General features: G+C 60.3%; 3 protein-coding genes across 11 annotated transcripts in view; 1 reads left to right on the top strand and 2 right to left on the bottom strand.

Annotated features, from left to right (window-relative positions):
- The window catches only part of LRFN4 (leucine rich repeat and fibronectin type III domain containing 4), a 5,335-nt gene extending 2,670 nt beyond the window's left edge, over positions 1-2,665 (bottom strand). Inside the window, exons 1-2 of the mRNA XM_077771393.1 lie at positions 1,006-2,665; positions 6-454 (exon numbers count right to left, since the gene is read on the bottom strand). Coding sequence (XP_077627519.1) covers positions 6-454; positions 1,006-2,354 — 1,798 coding nt within the window. The 5' untranslated portion in view covers positions 2,355-2,665. The remainder of the gene's footprint in view (positions 1-5; positions 455-1,005) is intronic.
- The window catches only part of PC (pyruvate carboxylase), a 99,215-nt gene extending 88,461 nt beyond the window's left edge, over positions 1-10,754 (top strand). For all 7 annotated transcript variants that reach the window (XM_077771434.1, XM_077771436.1, XM_077771437.1 and 4 more), the window contains 11 exons: positions 5,882-6,026; positions 6,377-6,466; positions 6,557-6,778; positions 7,266-7,422; positions 7,937-8,177; positions 8,335-8,584; positions 8,788-9,032; positions 9,116-9,295; positions 9,370-9,618; positions 9,902-10,042; positions 10,125-10,754. In XM_077771434.1, the coding sequence (XP_077627560.1) occupies positions 5,882-6,026; positions 6,377-6,466; positions 6,557-6,778; positions 7,266-7,422; positions 7,937-8,177; positions 8,335-8,584; positions 8,788-9,032; positions 9,116-9,295; positions 9,370-9,618; positions 9,902-10,042; positions 10,125-10,373 (2,169 nt within the window). In that variant the 3' untranslated portion in view covers positions 10,374-10,754. The remainder of the gene's footprint in view (positions 1-5,881; positions 6,027-6,376; positions 6,467-6,556; positions 6,779-7,265; positions 7,423-7,936; positions 8,178-8,334; positions 8,585-8,787; positions 9,033-9,115; positions 9,296-9,369; positions 9,619-9,901; positions 10,043-10,124) is intronic.
- Positions 10,755-12,449: 1,695 nt separating this feature from the next.
- RCE1 (Ras converting CAAX endopeptidase 1) lies at positions 12,450-15,210 on the bottom strand. Of its 3 annotated transcripts, none has more exons than XM_077771441.1 (7): positions 15,127-15,210; positions 14,950-15,033; positions 14,638-14,716; positions 13,948-14,115; positions 13,748-13,819; positions 13,416-13,478; positions 12,450-13,122 (listed from the first exon to the last, which is right to left on the bottom strand). In XM_077771441.1, exons 2-7 carry the CDS (start codon positions 15,007-15,009, stop codon positions 12,887-12,889), a joined length of 678 nt encoding a protein of 225 aa, XP_077627567.1. In that variant the 5' UTR covers positions 15,010-15,033; positions 15,127-15,210; the 3' UTR covers positions 12,450-12,886. The 3 variants fall into 3 exon arrangements, with proteins under 3 accessions (XP_077627567.1, XP_077627568.1, XP_077627569.1); XM_077771442.1 differs by having other exon boundaries at positions 14,950-15,029; XM_077771443.1 differs by lacking the exon at positions 13,416-13,478.
- Between the last annotated feature and the right edge of the window lie 295 nt (positions 15,211-15,505).

Here is a 15,505-nt window from a genome sequence, read left to right as displayed (position 1 = left end):
GAGGCGCCTGGCGTAACCGTAGCACCCGCCGGCGTCTCCCAGGTCCAGGGAGCAGCTGCGCTGGGGCCGAGGCGGTGGGCTCCGCGGCGGGTGGGCCTTGGGCGTGGGGCTGGGGCCTCCATTGGTCTGGGACTGGACGTGGCTAAGCTTGAGGGGGAGGCGGCCATTCCCGGCTCCCCGGCCCCGAACCAGCAAGGCCACAGTGAAGACCAGTAAGGCAGCCACCAGCACACCCCCCACGGCCACGGTCAGGGTCCCGCCCAGCACGTGGGCCTGCAGGGCGTGGCACAGGGGTGCAGCCGGTAGCGTGGAGAAGTGGGCACAGCCCAGCAGCCTGGTGGCCGTGAGGTCGGAAGGCCCAGCGGCCGGTGACAGGGCCAGCAGGCAGAGGTCATAGTCGGCACCAGGGACTAGATGCTTCAGCAGGAAGTGGTGGCTGGAGGCCGGGACGATCCTACGGGCAAGGATGGGTGGTCAGAGGCCGGGTCCAGGCTCTGCCCCCCGCCCCACATGGCCTCCGAGGCCCCTTCACCATCCACCCCCCACCCTCACTGCATGCTCCTGGGTCCCAGCTCTGAAGACTCCCCTCCCCTAGGGCCCCACGGGCCTGGTTTGTTTACTCAGGAAGGCAGAGGCACCAAGACAGGCATGCAGTTTTGCAACCGGGGACAGTGCGAGGGGACAGACAGGTGTGTGTGTGCTGAGGACCAGCCCGGGGCGAGGCAAGGAGGTGGTGCAAAATCACACCGCCGGAGCCCGAAACAACACGTGTGTGCAGCCCAGGCTCGTGCGCTTGAACGGAGACCAAACCCCGGGAAGCCTGTACTCTTGTCAGCCACGCTGAGAGACTTCTCGTGGGGCGCTCCCCTCTCCCTGGTGCCTGCCCCCCCCCCCAGAAGCTGAGGAGGGGTGTGTGAGAGCTGGTGAGTGCTGGAGGGAGGGAGAGGGGCTCAGAGGGCAGCCGGGGGCCAAGCTGGGGCTGCGGGCGGCAAAGTGCATCCTCACCGGTAGATGAGGGTCTCATCTTCGCTGCTGTTATACTGGATTTGGAACATCCACACGGGGTCGGCTGGCCGCCCTGGCCCCCAGCTCACCAGCCCTGAGGTTGCAGTCACCTCTGTCACCTGCACAGCTGGCTCAGACTCCAGTGTCCCCTCGCCCTCGGCAGCAGTGCGGGCCGAGGCGGCAATGTCCGAGGGCCCTGGGCGGCCCCCCTCAGCACTGCCGTTCCCACCGTGGGGCAAGGCCAGCACCCGTAGCTCCACACGGGCCGTGGCCTCCCCGGCAGGGTTGGTGGCGATGCAGGTGTAGCCCCCCGCGTCCCCAGAGCCCGTCACCCTGATCTCCAGGGTCCCGTTGGGGAAAGCCCGGGCTCGGGAGGAGTTGCCGACCAGGCGGTCATCGGGCCCGACCCAGTGCATGGTGGGCGCAGGGTCACCGAGCGCCCGGCATCTCAGAGTGGCCCGCTGGCCCTCCAGCACCCAGAGGCGCTGCGTGTGGCGGGCAATGAGGGGCGGCTCGCAGGAGAACTCGCCCTCGGGCACTGCCCAGAAGTAGCGGCCAGCCAGGCCCGGGGGGGTGGCGCACGTCTCCAGGTCGTCGGGCCGCGCCAGCCTCCGCAGCCACAGCAGCTCACAGTTGCAGTGCAGGGGGTTCCCGCTGAAGCTCAGCACCAGGGGGGCGGGGGAGGCCTCCGCGTCGCGCCCCCGCGAGAAGAGCGGGTCTGGCGCCAGCGTGGCCAGGCGGTTGGACGTGAGGTCGAGGCGGGAGAGCTGGCTGAGCTGGGCGAAGGCGCCCGGGGGCAGTGCGTCGATGAGGTTGTGGTCCAGGTTGAGGGTGTGCAGGGCAGGCATGGCACCGATGCCGGCCCAGGGCACCTGCCGCAGGTTGTTGTAGGACAAGTCCAGGTCCTCCAGGCTGTCCAGGAAGTCGTCGAAGGCCCCGGGCGAGATTCGACCCAGCTGGTTGCCACTGAGGATGAGGTGCTGCAGGTTGACGGGGCCCCGCAGGCTGCCGGTGCCCAGCTCAACCAGCCTGTTCCCGTCCAGATGCAGGGAACGCAGGCTCTCCAGGTCCCCAAAAGCGCGGGCCCCGATGCGGGTGATGGCATTCCGGGAAAGTGTCAGGTCCACCAGCCCCGTCATGTTCCGAAAGTCTGGCGGCCCCAAGGCCTGGATGAAGTTGTCAGCCAGCCGCAGCTCCACGGTGCGGCGGTCCACGTTGGGTGGCACAAACAGCAGGCCTCGGTGGGCACAGAGGGTGCTGAGCGATTCGGACAGGTTCTGGCAGACACAGGGCAGCGGGCAGGCGGCCGCTCCACTGGCCAGCAGCAGCAGCAGGAGTGGCGGGGCCATGGTGAGCGCCCTGTAGGGAAGGGCCACAGCCCAGGCACAGGTGGGGCTGGGGCAGGTGCCCACTGTGCCCGAGGCCCAGTCCCCAGGACCAGCTTCCGGAGCCTGGCCTGGGTGGGGATCAGGGTCAGAGGCCCGGAGGGCCCCCCCAGGGATGAAGGAAGGCTGGGGCCTGCCAGGCCCCCCAGAGTAAAGGTCACATTTCCCAAGCAGGTAGGGGGGTCCTGGGCATGGGGACGAGGTGCAGCATGAGGCAGGAAGCGGAGGTGGGCACTAGAGCAGGGAGGGTCCCGGAACTTCCTTTCTCTGGCATCTCCAGGAATCGCCAGCCCCCTCCCNACCCTTGCACGCGCGCGCGCGCCCCCGGCCACCCTGGCGCCCCGGCATCCTGCACCGCACGGGCTCCCGCCGCCGCTGCGCGAACCGTCACTCTGCAGACAGGCAGACAAAGCGCCAGCTCGCGGGCCCCTTCACCATCTCCCGGAGACGGGAGCCTTTGTCACATGTCGCTGGGCACCCTCCCCAACACACCCACACATGCCCACACACCCACACGTCCCCGCACCCACAGGCAGGGCCGGGCGCAAACCCGCACTGTTGTTGGGACCCTCACAGACACACGCTGAAGGTCACAACCGTTCTGCATCACCGAGTCACGTGGAGGGTCCCCAACAGGCACGGGGCCTGGGGTGGGGGTGAGGGGCTGGGGCGGCGCCCCCGGCAGGCCGGCCGCGGGGTGGGGCGGAGAGGGCTCGGCCTCCGGGCTGGCGCCGTGCCCCGCCCCTCCCTCCCCTTCTTGGGCTCCCCGCCCCGCCCGGCACGCTCGGGAGCCAACCGGTCTCCGCCTCCGGCCCGATTGGTCTGTGCTGCGCCGTTTCCCAGCAGGCCCGCGGCGGCACGCTGTTTGAAGCTGCGCGTCAGCGGGCCTCGTTGAGCCGGCAGGCCTGCCTTCCCCCTTCCGCCCCTGCCGGGCCGATTTCCCGGGAGAGCGGCCCGGGGTGAGCTCGGCTCAGCTGAGGAAGGGCTCTCTGTGGGGGGAGAGTCCCCGGCTTCGCTTCGGTGGGAGCACGGAGTGCTCGGAACCAGGCTGGGCACTCTGGTCCTTCAGGAAACCAGGGAAGTGGCCACTTCCTCCACGTTGTCTCCTGGTCCTCGGGCTACCTGGACACCCGTCACGCCCATCCCTTTCCCTTCTCTCTAGACATAGTTTGGGGAGGGGGCAGTCCACCCCCCACCTCGGGAAACCTGGAATTCTGATTCCGCCTGGTAGAGCACATAACCTTCAGCAAGTTATTTTAACCACTGAAACACTACTCATCTAGGGCAGGGGGGTATTAACTGCTGTACTTCATAGGGCTGACAGGAGAGACGATGTACCCTGTGGGGAGGAGGTGTAGCCTCCCTACCCTTCCAGGGTAACTGGAAGTCCGTCTTAACTGTTGCCACTTCTAGGGCCTCAGCTGTTGCACTTGTGAAAGGCAGGCAGTGGATTCTGGCCCAGGTCAACTCTGATGCTCTGTAGCGTTGGTATTGATGCTCCTCTTTTACCCTGCAAAAACGTTTTCATTCGCTCTTAAGTGTACAAGTCTACCAGCGCCCATCACAAGCCACTCTATGCTGGGAGCTGGGGCACATCAGGAACCGGGTGGGCCTAGCTCCTGCCCCCCACGGAGCTCAGGGTATACAGAGGGTCACGTGACAGCTCTCCCAAAATTAAGAAGAGGAGAGGCCTGCGAATGGGAAGTGCAGGACGGACAAGGGCAGGCCTCTGCGGTCCCTCCCGCCCCTGTGTGGTTCTAGGTTCTTTAGGTGATTCAGTTAGTTTTATCGTCTCAAATGCTGTGCTTTGGTCCGGTTGAAATGTACCCATTTCTCTAGGAGGGGCAGGGACTAGTGTCAGGACTGATAGGCAGACATGTCACGCCAGACACGCACGAGGCAGTGTTGGCTGAGTCCTGCTCTGCAGTGACTGAGGGAGGCTTCAGGTCACAGGAACGCTAGGGCGGGTGGGTAGGGTTTCTTGAGAGCAGCCACAGGGCCTAGCAACCCATGCTGGGCCTGGAGTCCCCACTGAAGTTGCCCTGAACAGAAGTCATGAATGGGTGACACAGAGATGCCGTATCTGAAGTGCCAGCCACGTGGACATGGGCACTTGCACACTGGGATTCCACCCGTGGTCTGGCAGTCATGGGGCTGGCAGTGCTGGCTCCTAGGCCCCACGTGGCCTCTAGGTTGGACTTGCCCTGCTCCGGCCTCATGCTGTCACCTAGCAGTTAAATGAGCAGAAATGAGGGCCCTTGTGCAAAAAGCATGTGGATATATACCTCGGCACCCCTGCCCCCCTAAGTGCCCCCAGGTGTATGAAGAATGCAGACGAGTGAAAGCTGAGGACAAGGCAGGTGCTCTCCGACAGCTGATCCCACAGAAGCCTACTTACTAGAAAGGGGAGGGTCCAGCTCTGTTGTGAGGGCGGGAGGTACAAAGGCCTTCAAGTTCAGACTTCCAGGAAGAGCTTACCAGGCAGGTGTAAAGGGGTGGAGGCGAGAGCACAAGGCAAGGTTGGTGTGGCCGGAGGCAGCCATGACTTGGAAACCTGGCCGACGGCATGGCCTGGAGACCAGGAATCACAGAGTCCTGAGATGGCCATGGTAGAAGCGTCTGGCCTGGCCCAGTGACAGGAGCGGGTATTGAGGGTGATGGAGTGTAGGTTTGGGTAACTGGGTGGACAGTGAGGCGTGCAGCAGAAGGGAGAGCACTGGGTGAGGGAAGCCGACTTTGGACTTGGTGAGCTTGTGTGAGGGCCACACAAGGAGAGGTGCCCAGGAGGGATTTCCACTTTAGGGTCTTGGCTCTGGAGCTGGAAGCCCAGGATGAGGCCACCCAGAGAGAGTGTCCTGTATGTGAAGCGGCCCAGTGACAGCTCTGAGAACTCCATCCTGCAGGGGTGAGAGGAGCCCCCAGTGGGGACCGGGGAGGAGAAGGAGAGCAAGATGTCTTGGAAGCCCAGGGCAAGAATGTCCAGGTGGGAGCTGTTAGCGAGCGAAAGGTGGGGAAGGGCCCGCAGGAGCTAGCCACCGGGATGGCCCTGAGTGAGGATGCCAGTGTGGCAGTGGGGAGGGGGGTGGGAGAGGAGGGGCCTGACAAAGGTAGGGACCTGTTTCAAGAAACATGGCTGGGAAGGTGAGCGTGGCTGCACGTTATGTCATGGTGCTATGGGAAAGGCCTGACCTGTTTTCTAGACTGTGTGGTGGGAAGGTGCCTATTTCCAGATCCCTGAGGAAGGAGGAGGTGATTTAGCACACGCTCTGGGGTGAGCAAGGGGGGAGGAAGTGGGTTCAGCCCCATAACAGCTTAAGGGAGTCTGTCAAAATAGGGGGCTGGTGAGATGGCTAAATGTCATTCCACAGGGAGGCCTCAGACCTCAGCATAGTATTCTGGGGAACTTGGGGAGCTGTGCTGGCCCAGGGTGGCGCCTTCAGCCCCCATCCATGCTCCACGGTGACACCCTCCCACCCACCTCTACTCTGCAGACCAACATCCCCTTCCTGCAGAATGTGCTCAACAACCAGCAGTTCCTGGCAGGCACCGTGGACACCCAGTTCATCGATGAGAACCCGGAGCTATTCCAGCTGCGGCCCGCACAGAACCGGGCCCAGAAGCTGCTGCACTACCTCGGTCTGGCCCCACCACCGCCCTCTCTCCTCTCTCACCTGCCTTGCTCCTGGCCGTCTGCCTGGAAGAGCTCCCTAGCATGCCCTGCCCCTGCCCTCGCTCTGGTCCCGCACCCGCCGCTTTGCTCACCCTTCTTGGGTGGGATGGGATGCCCCCTCGTCCCCCCATGCAGCCCTCAGTAGGTTCCCACTGCCTGGACCCGGGAGCCTCGGCTTTGGCGAGGACAAGGGCTAACTAGAGGACTGGGGGTCCCGGAGGAACCTCTCCTGCCCAGGCCCATCTAATGTTACTCCTGCCCTCGACGCAAGACTCTCCCCAGCCTGTCCTGACCCCACTTCCCACTCTCTCCGTAGGTCACGTCATGGTGAACGGCCCAACCACCCCGATCCCAGTCAAGGCCAGTCCCAGCCCCACAGACCCCATCGTCCCTGCGGTGCCCATAGGTGGGTGAGATTCGTTCTGCCAACTTGTGGGGGAGACAAAGAGGAGGCTGCTGTCTGAAGGATGGGTGCTAATGCCCAGGTCTGCCCTAGGCCCCCCTCCGGCTGGTTTCAGAGACATCCTGCTGCGGGAGGGGCCCGAGGGCTTTGCTCGAGCTGTTCGGAACCACCAGGGGCTGCTGCTGATGGACACGACCTTCAGGGATGCCCACCAGTCACTGCTGGCCACTCGTGTGCGAACCCACGATCTCAAAAAGATCGCCCCCTATGTTGCTCACAACTTGAGCGGACTCTTCAGCATAGAGAACTGGGGAGGTAGGCCGGCGGAGGGCCGGAATGTGGGACTGCGCCCGGAGGGGACTGGGTATCCCGTGTGGCCAGGCCACTGGCCGCTCCAGGAGAGGCTAAGATGATAACACTGAAGAAACGAGTGAGAAGCGAACAAGGCATGGTGTTCCATTTGTTCAGCAGTGACTGGTGCCCACTCCGGGCAGGCCTGGATGCTGGGCATGGGACTGCAGAGCTGCGACCCTAGCAGCTAAGGGTCAGAGAGGGGCCACCAGCCTGTTCTAGCATGGAGAAGTGGCGGCAGGGTGGCACCCTGTGAAAGGGGGCACAGAGGACACTGATCCTGAGCTACCCTCTACAGGGGACAGTCTGCAGGGATTGGGGCAGGAACGCGAGGGATCCTGGAGATGAGCGCGATGGAGTCCGGGCTTGAGGCCCAGGCCGCGGAGCTGCAGGGTGTGGTGAGGGCCCGGGGAAGTGAGGGGCTGACCTGTGCCTCTTGGTCCCTGTGCAGGAGCCACGTTTGATGTTGCCATGCGCTTCCTGTACGAGTGCCCCTGGCGGCGGCTGCAGGAGCTCCGGGAGCTCATCCCCAACATCCCCTTCCAGATGTTGCTGCGGGGGGCCAACGCCGTGGGCTACACCAACTACCCCGACAATGTGGTCTTCAAGTGAGCCTGGGGTCGGGTGGGCAGATGCCGCTCAGCATGGTCCACTGGGTGCCAGGCCACACTGTAGGGGCCTGCGCTTCCCACAGAGGGCCTGACAGTAAGTCTCTCAGTAGCTGTATCCAGCGGGGGCCGCCATCTGGAAATTTCATGGAGAATTCTAGTTGGAGAACTGGAAGGACTTCTAGTTCACGGGGCAGCAGAAGCCTCAGGACTCCTTGTCCAGTGCTCCTTCTCCCTCAGACCATCACTCTTGCAAAGACTCCCCAGCTGATTCTTCTGACCTGGGCAGACTGAGCTGCACCATACGTGACTAGGGCACAGCTCTGCTCCATGCCAGATGCCTCTGAGGTGACCCTGCCCAGCTCAGCCTGTCCCAGAGAAGGCCTTGTCCACACTGGAGTGCCCTCCCCCCCACTGGCTTTGGGTGCCATTTCCTGTGTCCGGCCAGAGCCAGAGACGGATATACAGGGGAGAGTGCGATGGGGTTGACCCTTGGGCTCTCCTACCCACTCAGGTTCTGTGAGGTGGCCAAAGAGAATGGCATGGATGTCTTCCGGGTTTTTGACTCCCTCAACTACATGCCCAATCTGCTACTGGGCATGGAGGCAGCTGGCAATGCTGGCGGTGTGGTGGAGGCTGCCATCTCCTACACGGGTGACGTAGCCGACCCCAGCCGCACCAAATACTCACTGCAGTACTACATGGGCCTGGCTGAAGAGCTGGTGCGAGCTGGCACCCACATCCTGTGCATCAAGGTGCATGGACCCGCCGTCCCAGGAGTCCCCCTGCCCCTTCCCCACCTCTCCCAGCTTCCCCTTCTCCCTTCCTTCCCCACTGTGGCCCCCTCATGTCCCCTACCAGATACATGTCATGCCCCCTCCTTACCCGACTACCTTTCTCTTCTTGCCCCAGGACATGGCAGGGCTGCTGAAGCCAGTGGCCTGCACCATGCTGGTCAGGTCCCTCAGGGACCGCTTCCCCGACCTCCCACTGCACATCCACACCCACGACACATCAGGGGCAGGTGTGGCAGCTATGCTGGCCTGTGCCCAGGCTGGGGCCGATGTGGTAGATGTGGCAGCAGATTCCATGTCCGGGATGACCTCACAGCCCAGCATGGGGGCCCTGGTGGCCTGCACCCGAGGGACTCCCATGGACACAGGTAGGAATGGCAGGAGTCCTTGGCCATTTCCCTTACAGCCAAGGCCCTTAGTAGTACCAGTAGAGTCTGGCCTGTCCTAGACTCCAGATGATCTTTGCCGGCCTTGCCTTCCGTCACCCACATCTGAGATGGGACCTGAGCTGGCTCTGGGGTCCTGGGAGGAGCACCTGGGAACTTGGCATGTTTTCCTGGCCTCCCTGCAGGGGTGCCCCTGGAGCGTGTGTTTGACTACAGTGAGTACTGGGAGGGGGCCCGGGGATTGTATGCGGCCTTTGACTGCACGGCCACCATGAAGTCTGGCAATTCGGATGTGTATGAGAATGAGATCCCAGGGGGCCAGTACACCAACCTGCACTTCCAGGCACACAGCATGGGGCTTGGCTCCAAGTTCAAGGAGGTCAAGAAGGCCTACGTGGAGGCCAACCAGATGCTGGGCGACCTCATCAAGGTGAGCTAGGCCCAGTGATCTTCTCCCTGCCTCTGAACCTCCTATCAGGTACTAAGCATCCTAACCCCGGGGGCTCTTCTCAGGTGACACCATCCTCCAAGATCGTGGGGGACCTGGCCCAGTTCATGGTCCAGAATGGGCTGAGCCGGGCAGAGGCTGAAGCCCAGGCGGAAGAGCTGTCCTTTCCCCGCTCTGTGGTGGAGTTCCTGCAGGGCTACATTGGCATTCCCCATGGCGGGTTCCCGGAGCCCCTTCGCTCTAAGGTAGGGAGGCCCAGTATGGTGTGGGGGTGGGGTGGGTACAGGCATTAGGCCTGACCCTCTGCTTTGCTCCCCAGGTGCTAAAGGACCTGCCAAGGGTGGAGGGGCGGCCCGGAGCCTCCCTTCCTCCACTGGATCTGCAGTTGCTGGAGAAGGAGCTGACAGAGCGGCATGGGGAGGAGGTGACCCCAGAGGATGTGCTCTCAGCAGCCATATACCCTGATGTATTTGCCCATTTCAAGGACTTCACAGCTACTTTTGGCCCCCTCGATAGCCTCAATACCCGCCTCTTCCTGCAGGGACCCAAAATTGCAGAGGAGTTTGAGGTCAGTGACTCTGGCACCTACCTACACTCCACCCCAGCACCCCTGCCCCTGCATCCCTAAGGACACCAGCACCTCTAGGGCTCCAGGCTTTGGCCTCACAAGCTGTACCCAAAAGCACCTTGAGAAACCAGGAGGCTAGGCCTTTACAAGTGAGGAGCTGAGACCCAGGGTTGAGGGACATTCCTGGGCCTGGGTCAAGGGGCTGTTCTACCCAGAGTTGTGTGTTCTATCTCCACCCCCCACCTCCCTGCACCAGCTCCGAGACTACACACCCTCCCTGCAGGTGGAGCTGGAGCGGGGCAAGACACTGCACATCAAAGCCCTGGCCATAAGTGACCTGAACCGCGCCGGCCAGAGGCAGGTCTTCTTTGAGCTCAACGGACAGCTGCGCTCCATTCTGGTCAAGGACACTCAGGCCATGAAGGTACAGCCCCCCTAGGGCCAGCCAGGTGGTGGGAATAGGCAGGGCCTGTGCTCCACAGCTCCTCCCTCTGTCCTGTCTGCAGGAGATGCACTTCCACCCCAAGGCCCTGAAGGATGTGAAGGGCCAGATCGGGGCGCCCATGCCTGGGAAGGTGATAGACATCAAGGTAGCAGCTGGCGCCAAGGTGGCCAAGGGCCAGCCCCTGTGTGTGCTCAGCGCCATGAAGATGGAGACTGTAGTGACTTCACCCATGGAGGGCACTGTCCGCAAGGTCCACGTAACCACAGACATGACACTGGAGGGTGATGACCTCATCCTGGAGATTGAGTGATCTTGCCTCAGATTGGCAGCCTGGCCATACCCACCCCCAGCCTTCAATAGACACTGAGCTGCCAGGGCAGGCCCAGGCCAGCCAGTGCCCAAGGGCAGCAAGGCCTAGCCCTGGAGCTCGTCCTCAGCTGCTTGTGGCAGGAGGCGCACTGCCTGCTGTGGCACATTCCCTTCCTCCAGCCATCTGTCTTGTCCCTGCTGGACAGCTGCTCATATATTCATCTCTTGCCAAATAAGGGTCCTCAACTTGGAGACTACAGGTGGTGGTGTAGGTGGGCCTAAGACCCAGGGGAGCAAATTTAGGGATCCCACCTCTTGGGGCAGAGCTAGGCTCCACGTCCTAAGAACTTTGCTCAATAAAACTGGCTTCCCCTGCCCTTCATGCTGGGTCCTGTGCAGCGCCCCCACCCCAACTCCCAAGCTCCACTCAGCAGAGGGGCAGGGCTGCCTCTTGGTACTCCTCATGGCGGGGGCAGCTCAGTTGTATCCTCCTTAGAGGCTAGGGAGAATAATAATGGCCTCGGTTTCAGCCACTACAGAGTGCCTATGGTATACACATCCCAAACTGCATTGGTTAGGTGCATGGAGGGCCTGGGTAGGGGTGTGTTGTTCCAAGCATTTAACACCCGTTAACTCAGAAAATCAATCACATTTTATGGACACAGAAATGGGAGTCCCAGGAAGGTTAAATAACTTGTCCAGGACCCCAGAGCTAGTAAAAGGGAGAGGAGAGTTCACACCCAACCTGTCAGTGGATTTGCTTTACTTCCCAAACTCAAGGCCAACCTGCCACCCCATTAGTTCAGGACTGGATGTGAACAGGCACCAATTTCTGGGAGGGGGGAAAAACCCTTGGATGTGGGAACCTCTGGGGGAGGATGTTAGTGGGAGGCTAGCACTGGATTGAGAGTCTCAGGATCTAATCCTGCCCATTCCCATAAGCAAACTCTCTGGAGGATCTGTCACCTGCAGGGGATTCACAATCCTGCATGTGTAACTGCACTGATGCCTACCCCCACCCCCTGCAGGGGACGTGCGGATGGTGAGGTAAGATGGGGGTGCTGGGTAGTTTCTGAGCAACAGCAGGAGGAAGGGGAGGAGCTGAGCTCAGATCTCCCAACCTCCAGAGGACTAGGCAGGCAGTACATCCCAGCACCCTGCCAACCCAGTACTCTTCAGGTACCACAACCTAATTTTGGGGGCAGCTTTGGGCTTCCCCCTCTTTGGATCCCGAAGGTACCCTCTGAAAACAGCCCCACACTCACCCCATAACCCATCTGTGCCCTCAAGAGCTGCTACACAGGCTGAAGGAAGGCTCTCCACAGCAAGGTAGGTGTGTGACTATCAAGATGACCTTTTAGATCCAGATGAATGTAGTTTAGTCACAGCCAAACTAGGGGTGCCTGGGGAGTGACTGTACATCCATTTCCTTTCAACTTGGGACAGCCTCCTTGAGTTTAGAGTGGGACCTGAAAACAAGAGAACCATACTAAAAAGAAGAGGAAGGGCAGGTTCTAGTGAACAACACTAGAAGGTTCTAAGAAAGAACCTTGACTTACGGTGTTGTTCAGCAGGGTCCTTGCTGTTCTCAGGGCTGTGCAGCCTTTGTTCTGAGTTCCTCTAGAGACGAGACCAGCAGCACGGTGGCAGAGATCCAAGGCAGAGAGAGCCAGGAAAGCCTCTACTCCCAGGTGACTGTGAGCTGGTTCCTCTACCAGGAACCTTTTCTTTTCTCCTGCGTAATATGAGGCTAGTAGATTTGGGGAGGTCCTGTGGAGGCCCCAGCTGACCCTCTGCCCTCTGAGGATACAGGTTGGAGGCTTCATTGCTGACGTCAGGGCCCTAGGTTCCATTCCCAGACCCTGGGAGCCAAGGCACAGGCCCCAGGATGAACTGAGTTCACATCTGGTGCCTGCAGATGTGGGGCAGGGCTAAGAAAGGAGGAAGGCAGCCAGAGGACCCCATCCTGTCCTTCAGGGAACTGTGCCCACCAGGCCGACCCACCGAGAGGTCAGTGTTCAAGGCAGCCAAGTCTGGGGGTAGGTACATTCACAGATTGATTCCCAAAGGTCCAAGGCCATGTTACCCAAGTTAAATCTCTTTAATATCTCAATACAAAGTCCTGATGCAAAAAGACAATGAGAAAACCCTGGGAAGTTGGGGGGAGGGATTTTGTAAATTCCACCCCCGAGCAGCTTTTCAGAGGCAGAGGGGGGCAGAGGAGCTCAGAAAAGCAGCAGTCCAAAGTGAGGGAGGGAGTGTACGGCTCCTGGGACCTGCCCCTTGTCCCCTCACTCCCAGCTGCTCCTCAACCCCCTTTGGAGAGGGGTTGCACCCTTTGGATATCTGCTCCTTTCTCTTGGTCCCTGGGATTCAACTAGCTCTGGCTTCAATCCCCTACAAAAATTCCTGAGATCTCGGGGACCCCAGCCAGCTCCTCCGCTGCAGTACCCCTTGATGGGGAGGGGCTGGGGAGCCCGTGAGAGTTCGTAGGAGCATATACAGGAGCATGGGTCAGGAGCACAAGGGAGCCTCTGAGTCCCCTGCCCGTTCCAGAAGCACACAAAGGGGAAGGCTGCCGTAGAGCCTGGGGTCCGTGAGGGGCTGGAGCAGAAGCAGGAAGAGTCCTACACCCAGGGCATAGCCTGCCAGCAGGGGCCGCCTCTGCGGATGTTCCAGGGCTGCGCAAACGGCAGGAAAGCCCATGTAATTGCAGAAGGAGTGGCAAAGAACCGGCCCAATCAGATGTCCTAGGGAGGGGAGACAGAGTAGCTCATGGAGCAGCCCCACCACCTCCCAGGGCCCTTCCAGGGCTAATCACCCACATCCCAGAAATAGGAAGTCAATGACCGCCCACACACACCACATGGCCTCTGCTCCCTTCTACCTCTCAGACTTCACCAGCCTGACAGCCCTGGCTCTGCCTGTTCCAAACACCATAGTAGAAGAAACTTGTCACTCCTACAACAAACAGCACTCCCATATTCCCACCCATTCCTGTGGGCCCGAGTCCCCGGGGACCCGTGAGAGACTGAGGACCAACCTGTGCGGATGAAGAGGAAAGCAGTGTAGGCGCCGAAGACAGCTGTGTAGGAGAACTGGAACGCTGGAGACGGGGAGGCCTCGAGTGACCACACCTGCATGCTCTATCCTGCCCCAGCACTGCACACCCGTCAGCCAGACACCTCCCCTTCCCCCTGAGGGCAGTGGCTGCCTGCCCAGCACCTATGGCTGTCGTCTACACCCCAATTCCCATGGCCAGGGGCCCTTCCAATACTACAGCCCTCTGTTCCCAATTCTTCCAAAAACCGCTATGAGGGACACCCTTACACACCCTAACCCCGGACTGCCCCAGGCAAGCTTTCTAAAACTCACCTGCAGACAAGAAGATGCTCCCCACACTGCTCTGGCGGAATCGAAGCTGCTCAAAAATGTGGTGAAAATGGGCTGGAAGGAAGGCGAGAACCATGTCACATTCCTCTATGCCTGCCTTATAGGCCATACCCTTGCTCCAAATCCCATTTTTGGCTCTCATGCTGGGAACATCTCAACAGAACCAGGTTAGACAAACTTACCAACTCCAAAGAAGAGCGGGCAGGTGAACACGGCAGGGCCCAGGCCTGTGCACGGTGCTAGCATGGGCAGCATACAGGCCCGGAACACCAGTTCTTCAGTCAGGGGGGCAATCACTTGGTTGCGCAACCAACGCATATCTGTGAGGCAGCGGGCCCAGGAGCGAGGAGCTAAGGAAGGGATGGACCAGTAATCAGGGACAGAATGGAACCAAGAACTCCTAGAGGCCCCAAGGAACCCTTTTCCCACAGCCTTTCCATTGCCAAACTCAGGCTAGGCGTCAATACTCCTAAGGACACATTTAAGAGTCAAGCTTTGTTATCACACCTGGCGTAAAACAATGTCTAGAGAACTGAAAGAAAAGGCATGAGTGGCTGAAGCAGGGTATTCTGTTAATAAATTCTAGAAACATCAAAAGCAGCACCCAGACCAGCTCTGGTTTGAGGAAGCCAAAGATTAAGGGAAGAAGGGACAATGCATTTTAGTCCACACAAAGCACTGCTGGGGGTTCCCAAGAGCTTCCTTGGATGTCAGAAACCAACTCTTACAGACCATCTGTTACATGTTCCCATTTTACTGATAAGGAAATCGATAACATCTCCATCTCATATTCAGGTCCTATTATGAGACCACTTATTCCCTTTCCCCACTGTGCTGTGCTGCCTGCTTTTTCCTCAGCTCTTAGGACTCACCTAAGACAACCTTCAAGCCATCTGCCAGGTCACATGGACAATCCATAGAGAGCTGCATCAGTGGGCCCAGGAAAAGGATCTGGGGACAAAAACAAGCGATCACAGGAAAGGCTTAAGCCATAGTCCCACTACTTGAATCCAGAAAAGAAATCATAAGACATAAGTTTCCTGTTCTTAGCCAGGATGTCCCACCCATGCATACCCAAGAGCCAAGGACCATCTCACAATTTCTGTCACCCATCAAAAGGTGGGACACACACACACGAAAAGGAACATCATGCTAGTAAATGGAAATATAAAATGAGCACTTACCATGGTCAGCAGCAGGGGCAGCAGTGCTGCTGGGAAAATGCCCTCCAGCCTGAAGCCCATCAGGGTGAGCAGGGATGTGCCTGGCTGAGCCACAGGAAAGGAGGCATCAGTCTTGCTCTCTCCCCTCAGGACCCCTGAGATCCTCCCCCTCTTGCCCTCTGCCCGCCTCCTTCGCACCTGGATGCCTGTGAGTTCTCTCCAGAGTAGCACGCAAAGAGGGGAGAGGCTGGACACCACCAATACACTGGTGAAGCGCCTCTTGATGACTGCAGGGTGGTCCCTACGGAGAGGGCAGTTAAGTTCAGGGGGCCCACAACCTCCTGTGGACAGGGCGGCCCCGCCCCCGGATCGCCAAGCCCCGCCCACAGCCCCGCCTCGCGGAGGCGCGGGTTCCGGCCGCGCGCGCAGACCCCGCACCTGGGAAGCTCGCTCTTCCAGACGTAGAGGCTGCCCACGTAGGAGCAGGCGAGGCTGAGACAGGAGAACACAGACACCCAGCAGCACAGCCCAGGGCCCGGGCCGCCCAGAGCTGCTGACTCGGGCTGCCGCTCCGGCC

Source organism: Crocuta crocuta, unplaced genomic scaffold (genome assembly GCF_008692635.1).
Source record: "Crocuta crocuta isolate KB4526 unplaced genomic scaffold, BGI_CrCroc_1.0 scaffold647, whole genome shotgun sequence".
NCBI classification, from domain to species: Eukaryota; Metazoa; Chordata; class Mammalia; order Carnivora; family Hyaenidae; genus Crocuta; species Crocuta crocuta.
The sequence above is the reverse complement of the archived record's forward strand: the minus strand, read 5'-3'. Positions and strand labels throughout refer to the sequence as shown.

Excerpts from the sequence above, each read along its gene's own strand:
- RCE1 (XM_077771441.1), bottom strand. The coding sequence starts at position 15,009 with ATGGGCTTCAGGCTGGAGGGCATTTTCCCAGCAGCACTGCTGCCCCTG. Across the intron at positions 13,820-13,947 it reads CCCGCTCTTCTTTGGAGTTG|CCCATTTTCACCACATTTTT; the intron begins GTAAGTTTGTCT and ends CCTTCCTTCCAG. Across the intron at positions 13,479-13,747 it reads GAGCATCTTCTTGTCTGCAG|CGTTCCAGTTCTCCTACACA; the intron begins GTGAGTTTTAGA and ends CCCCGTCTCCAG.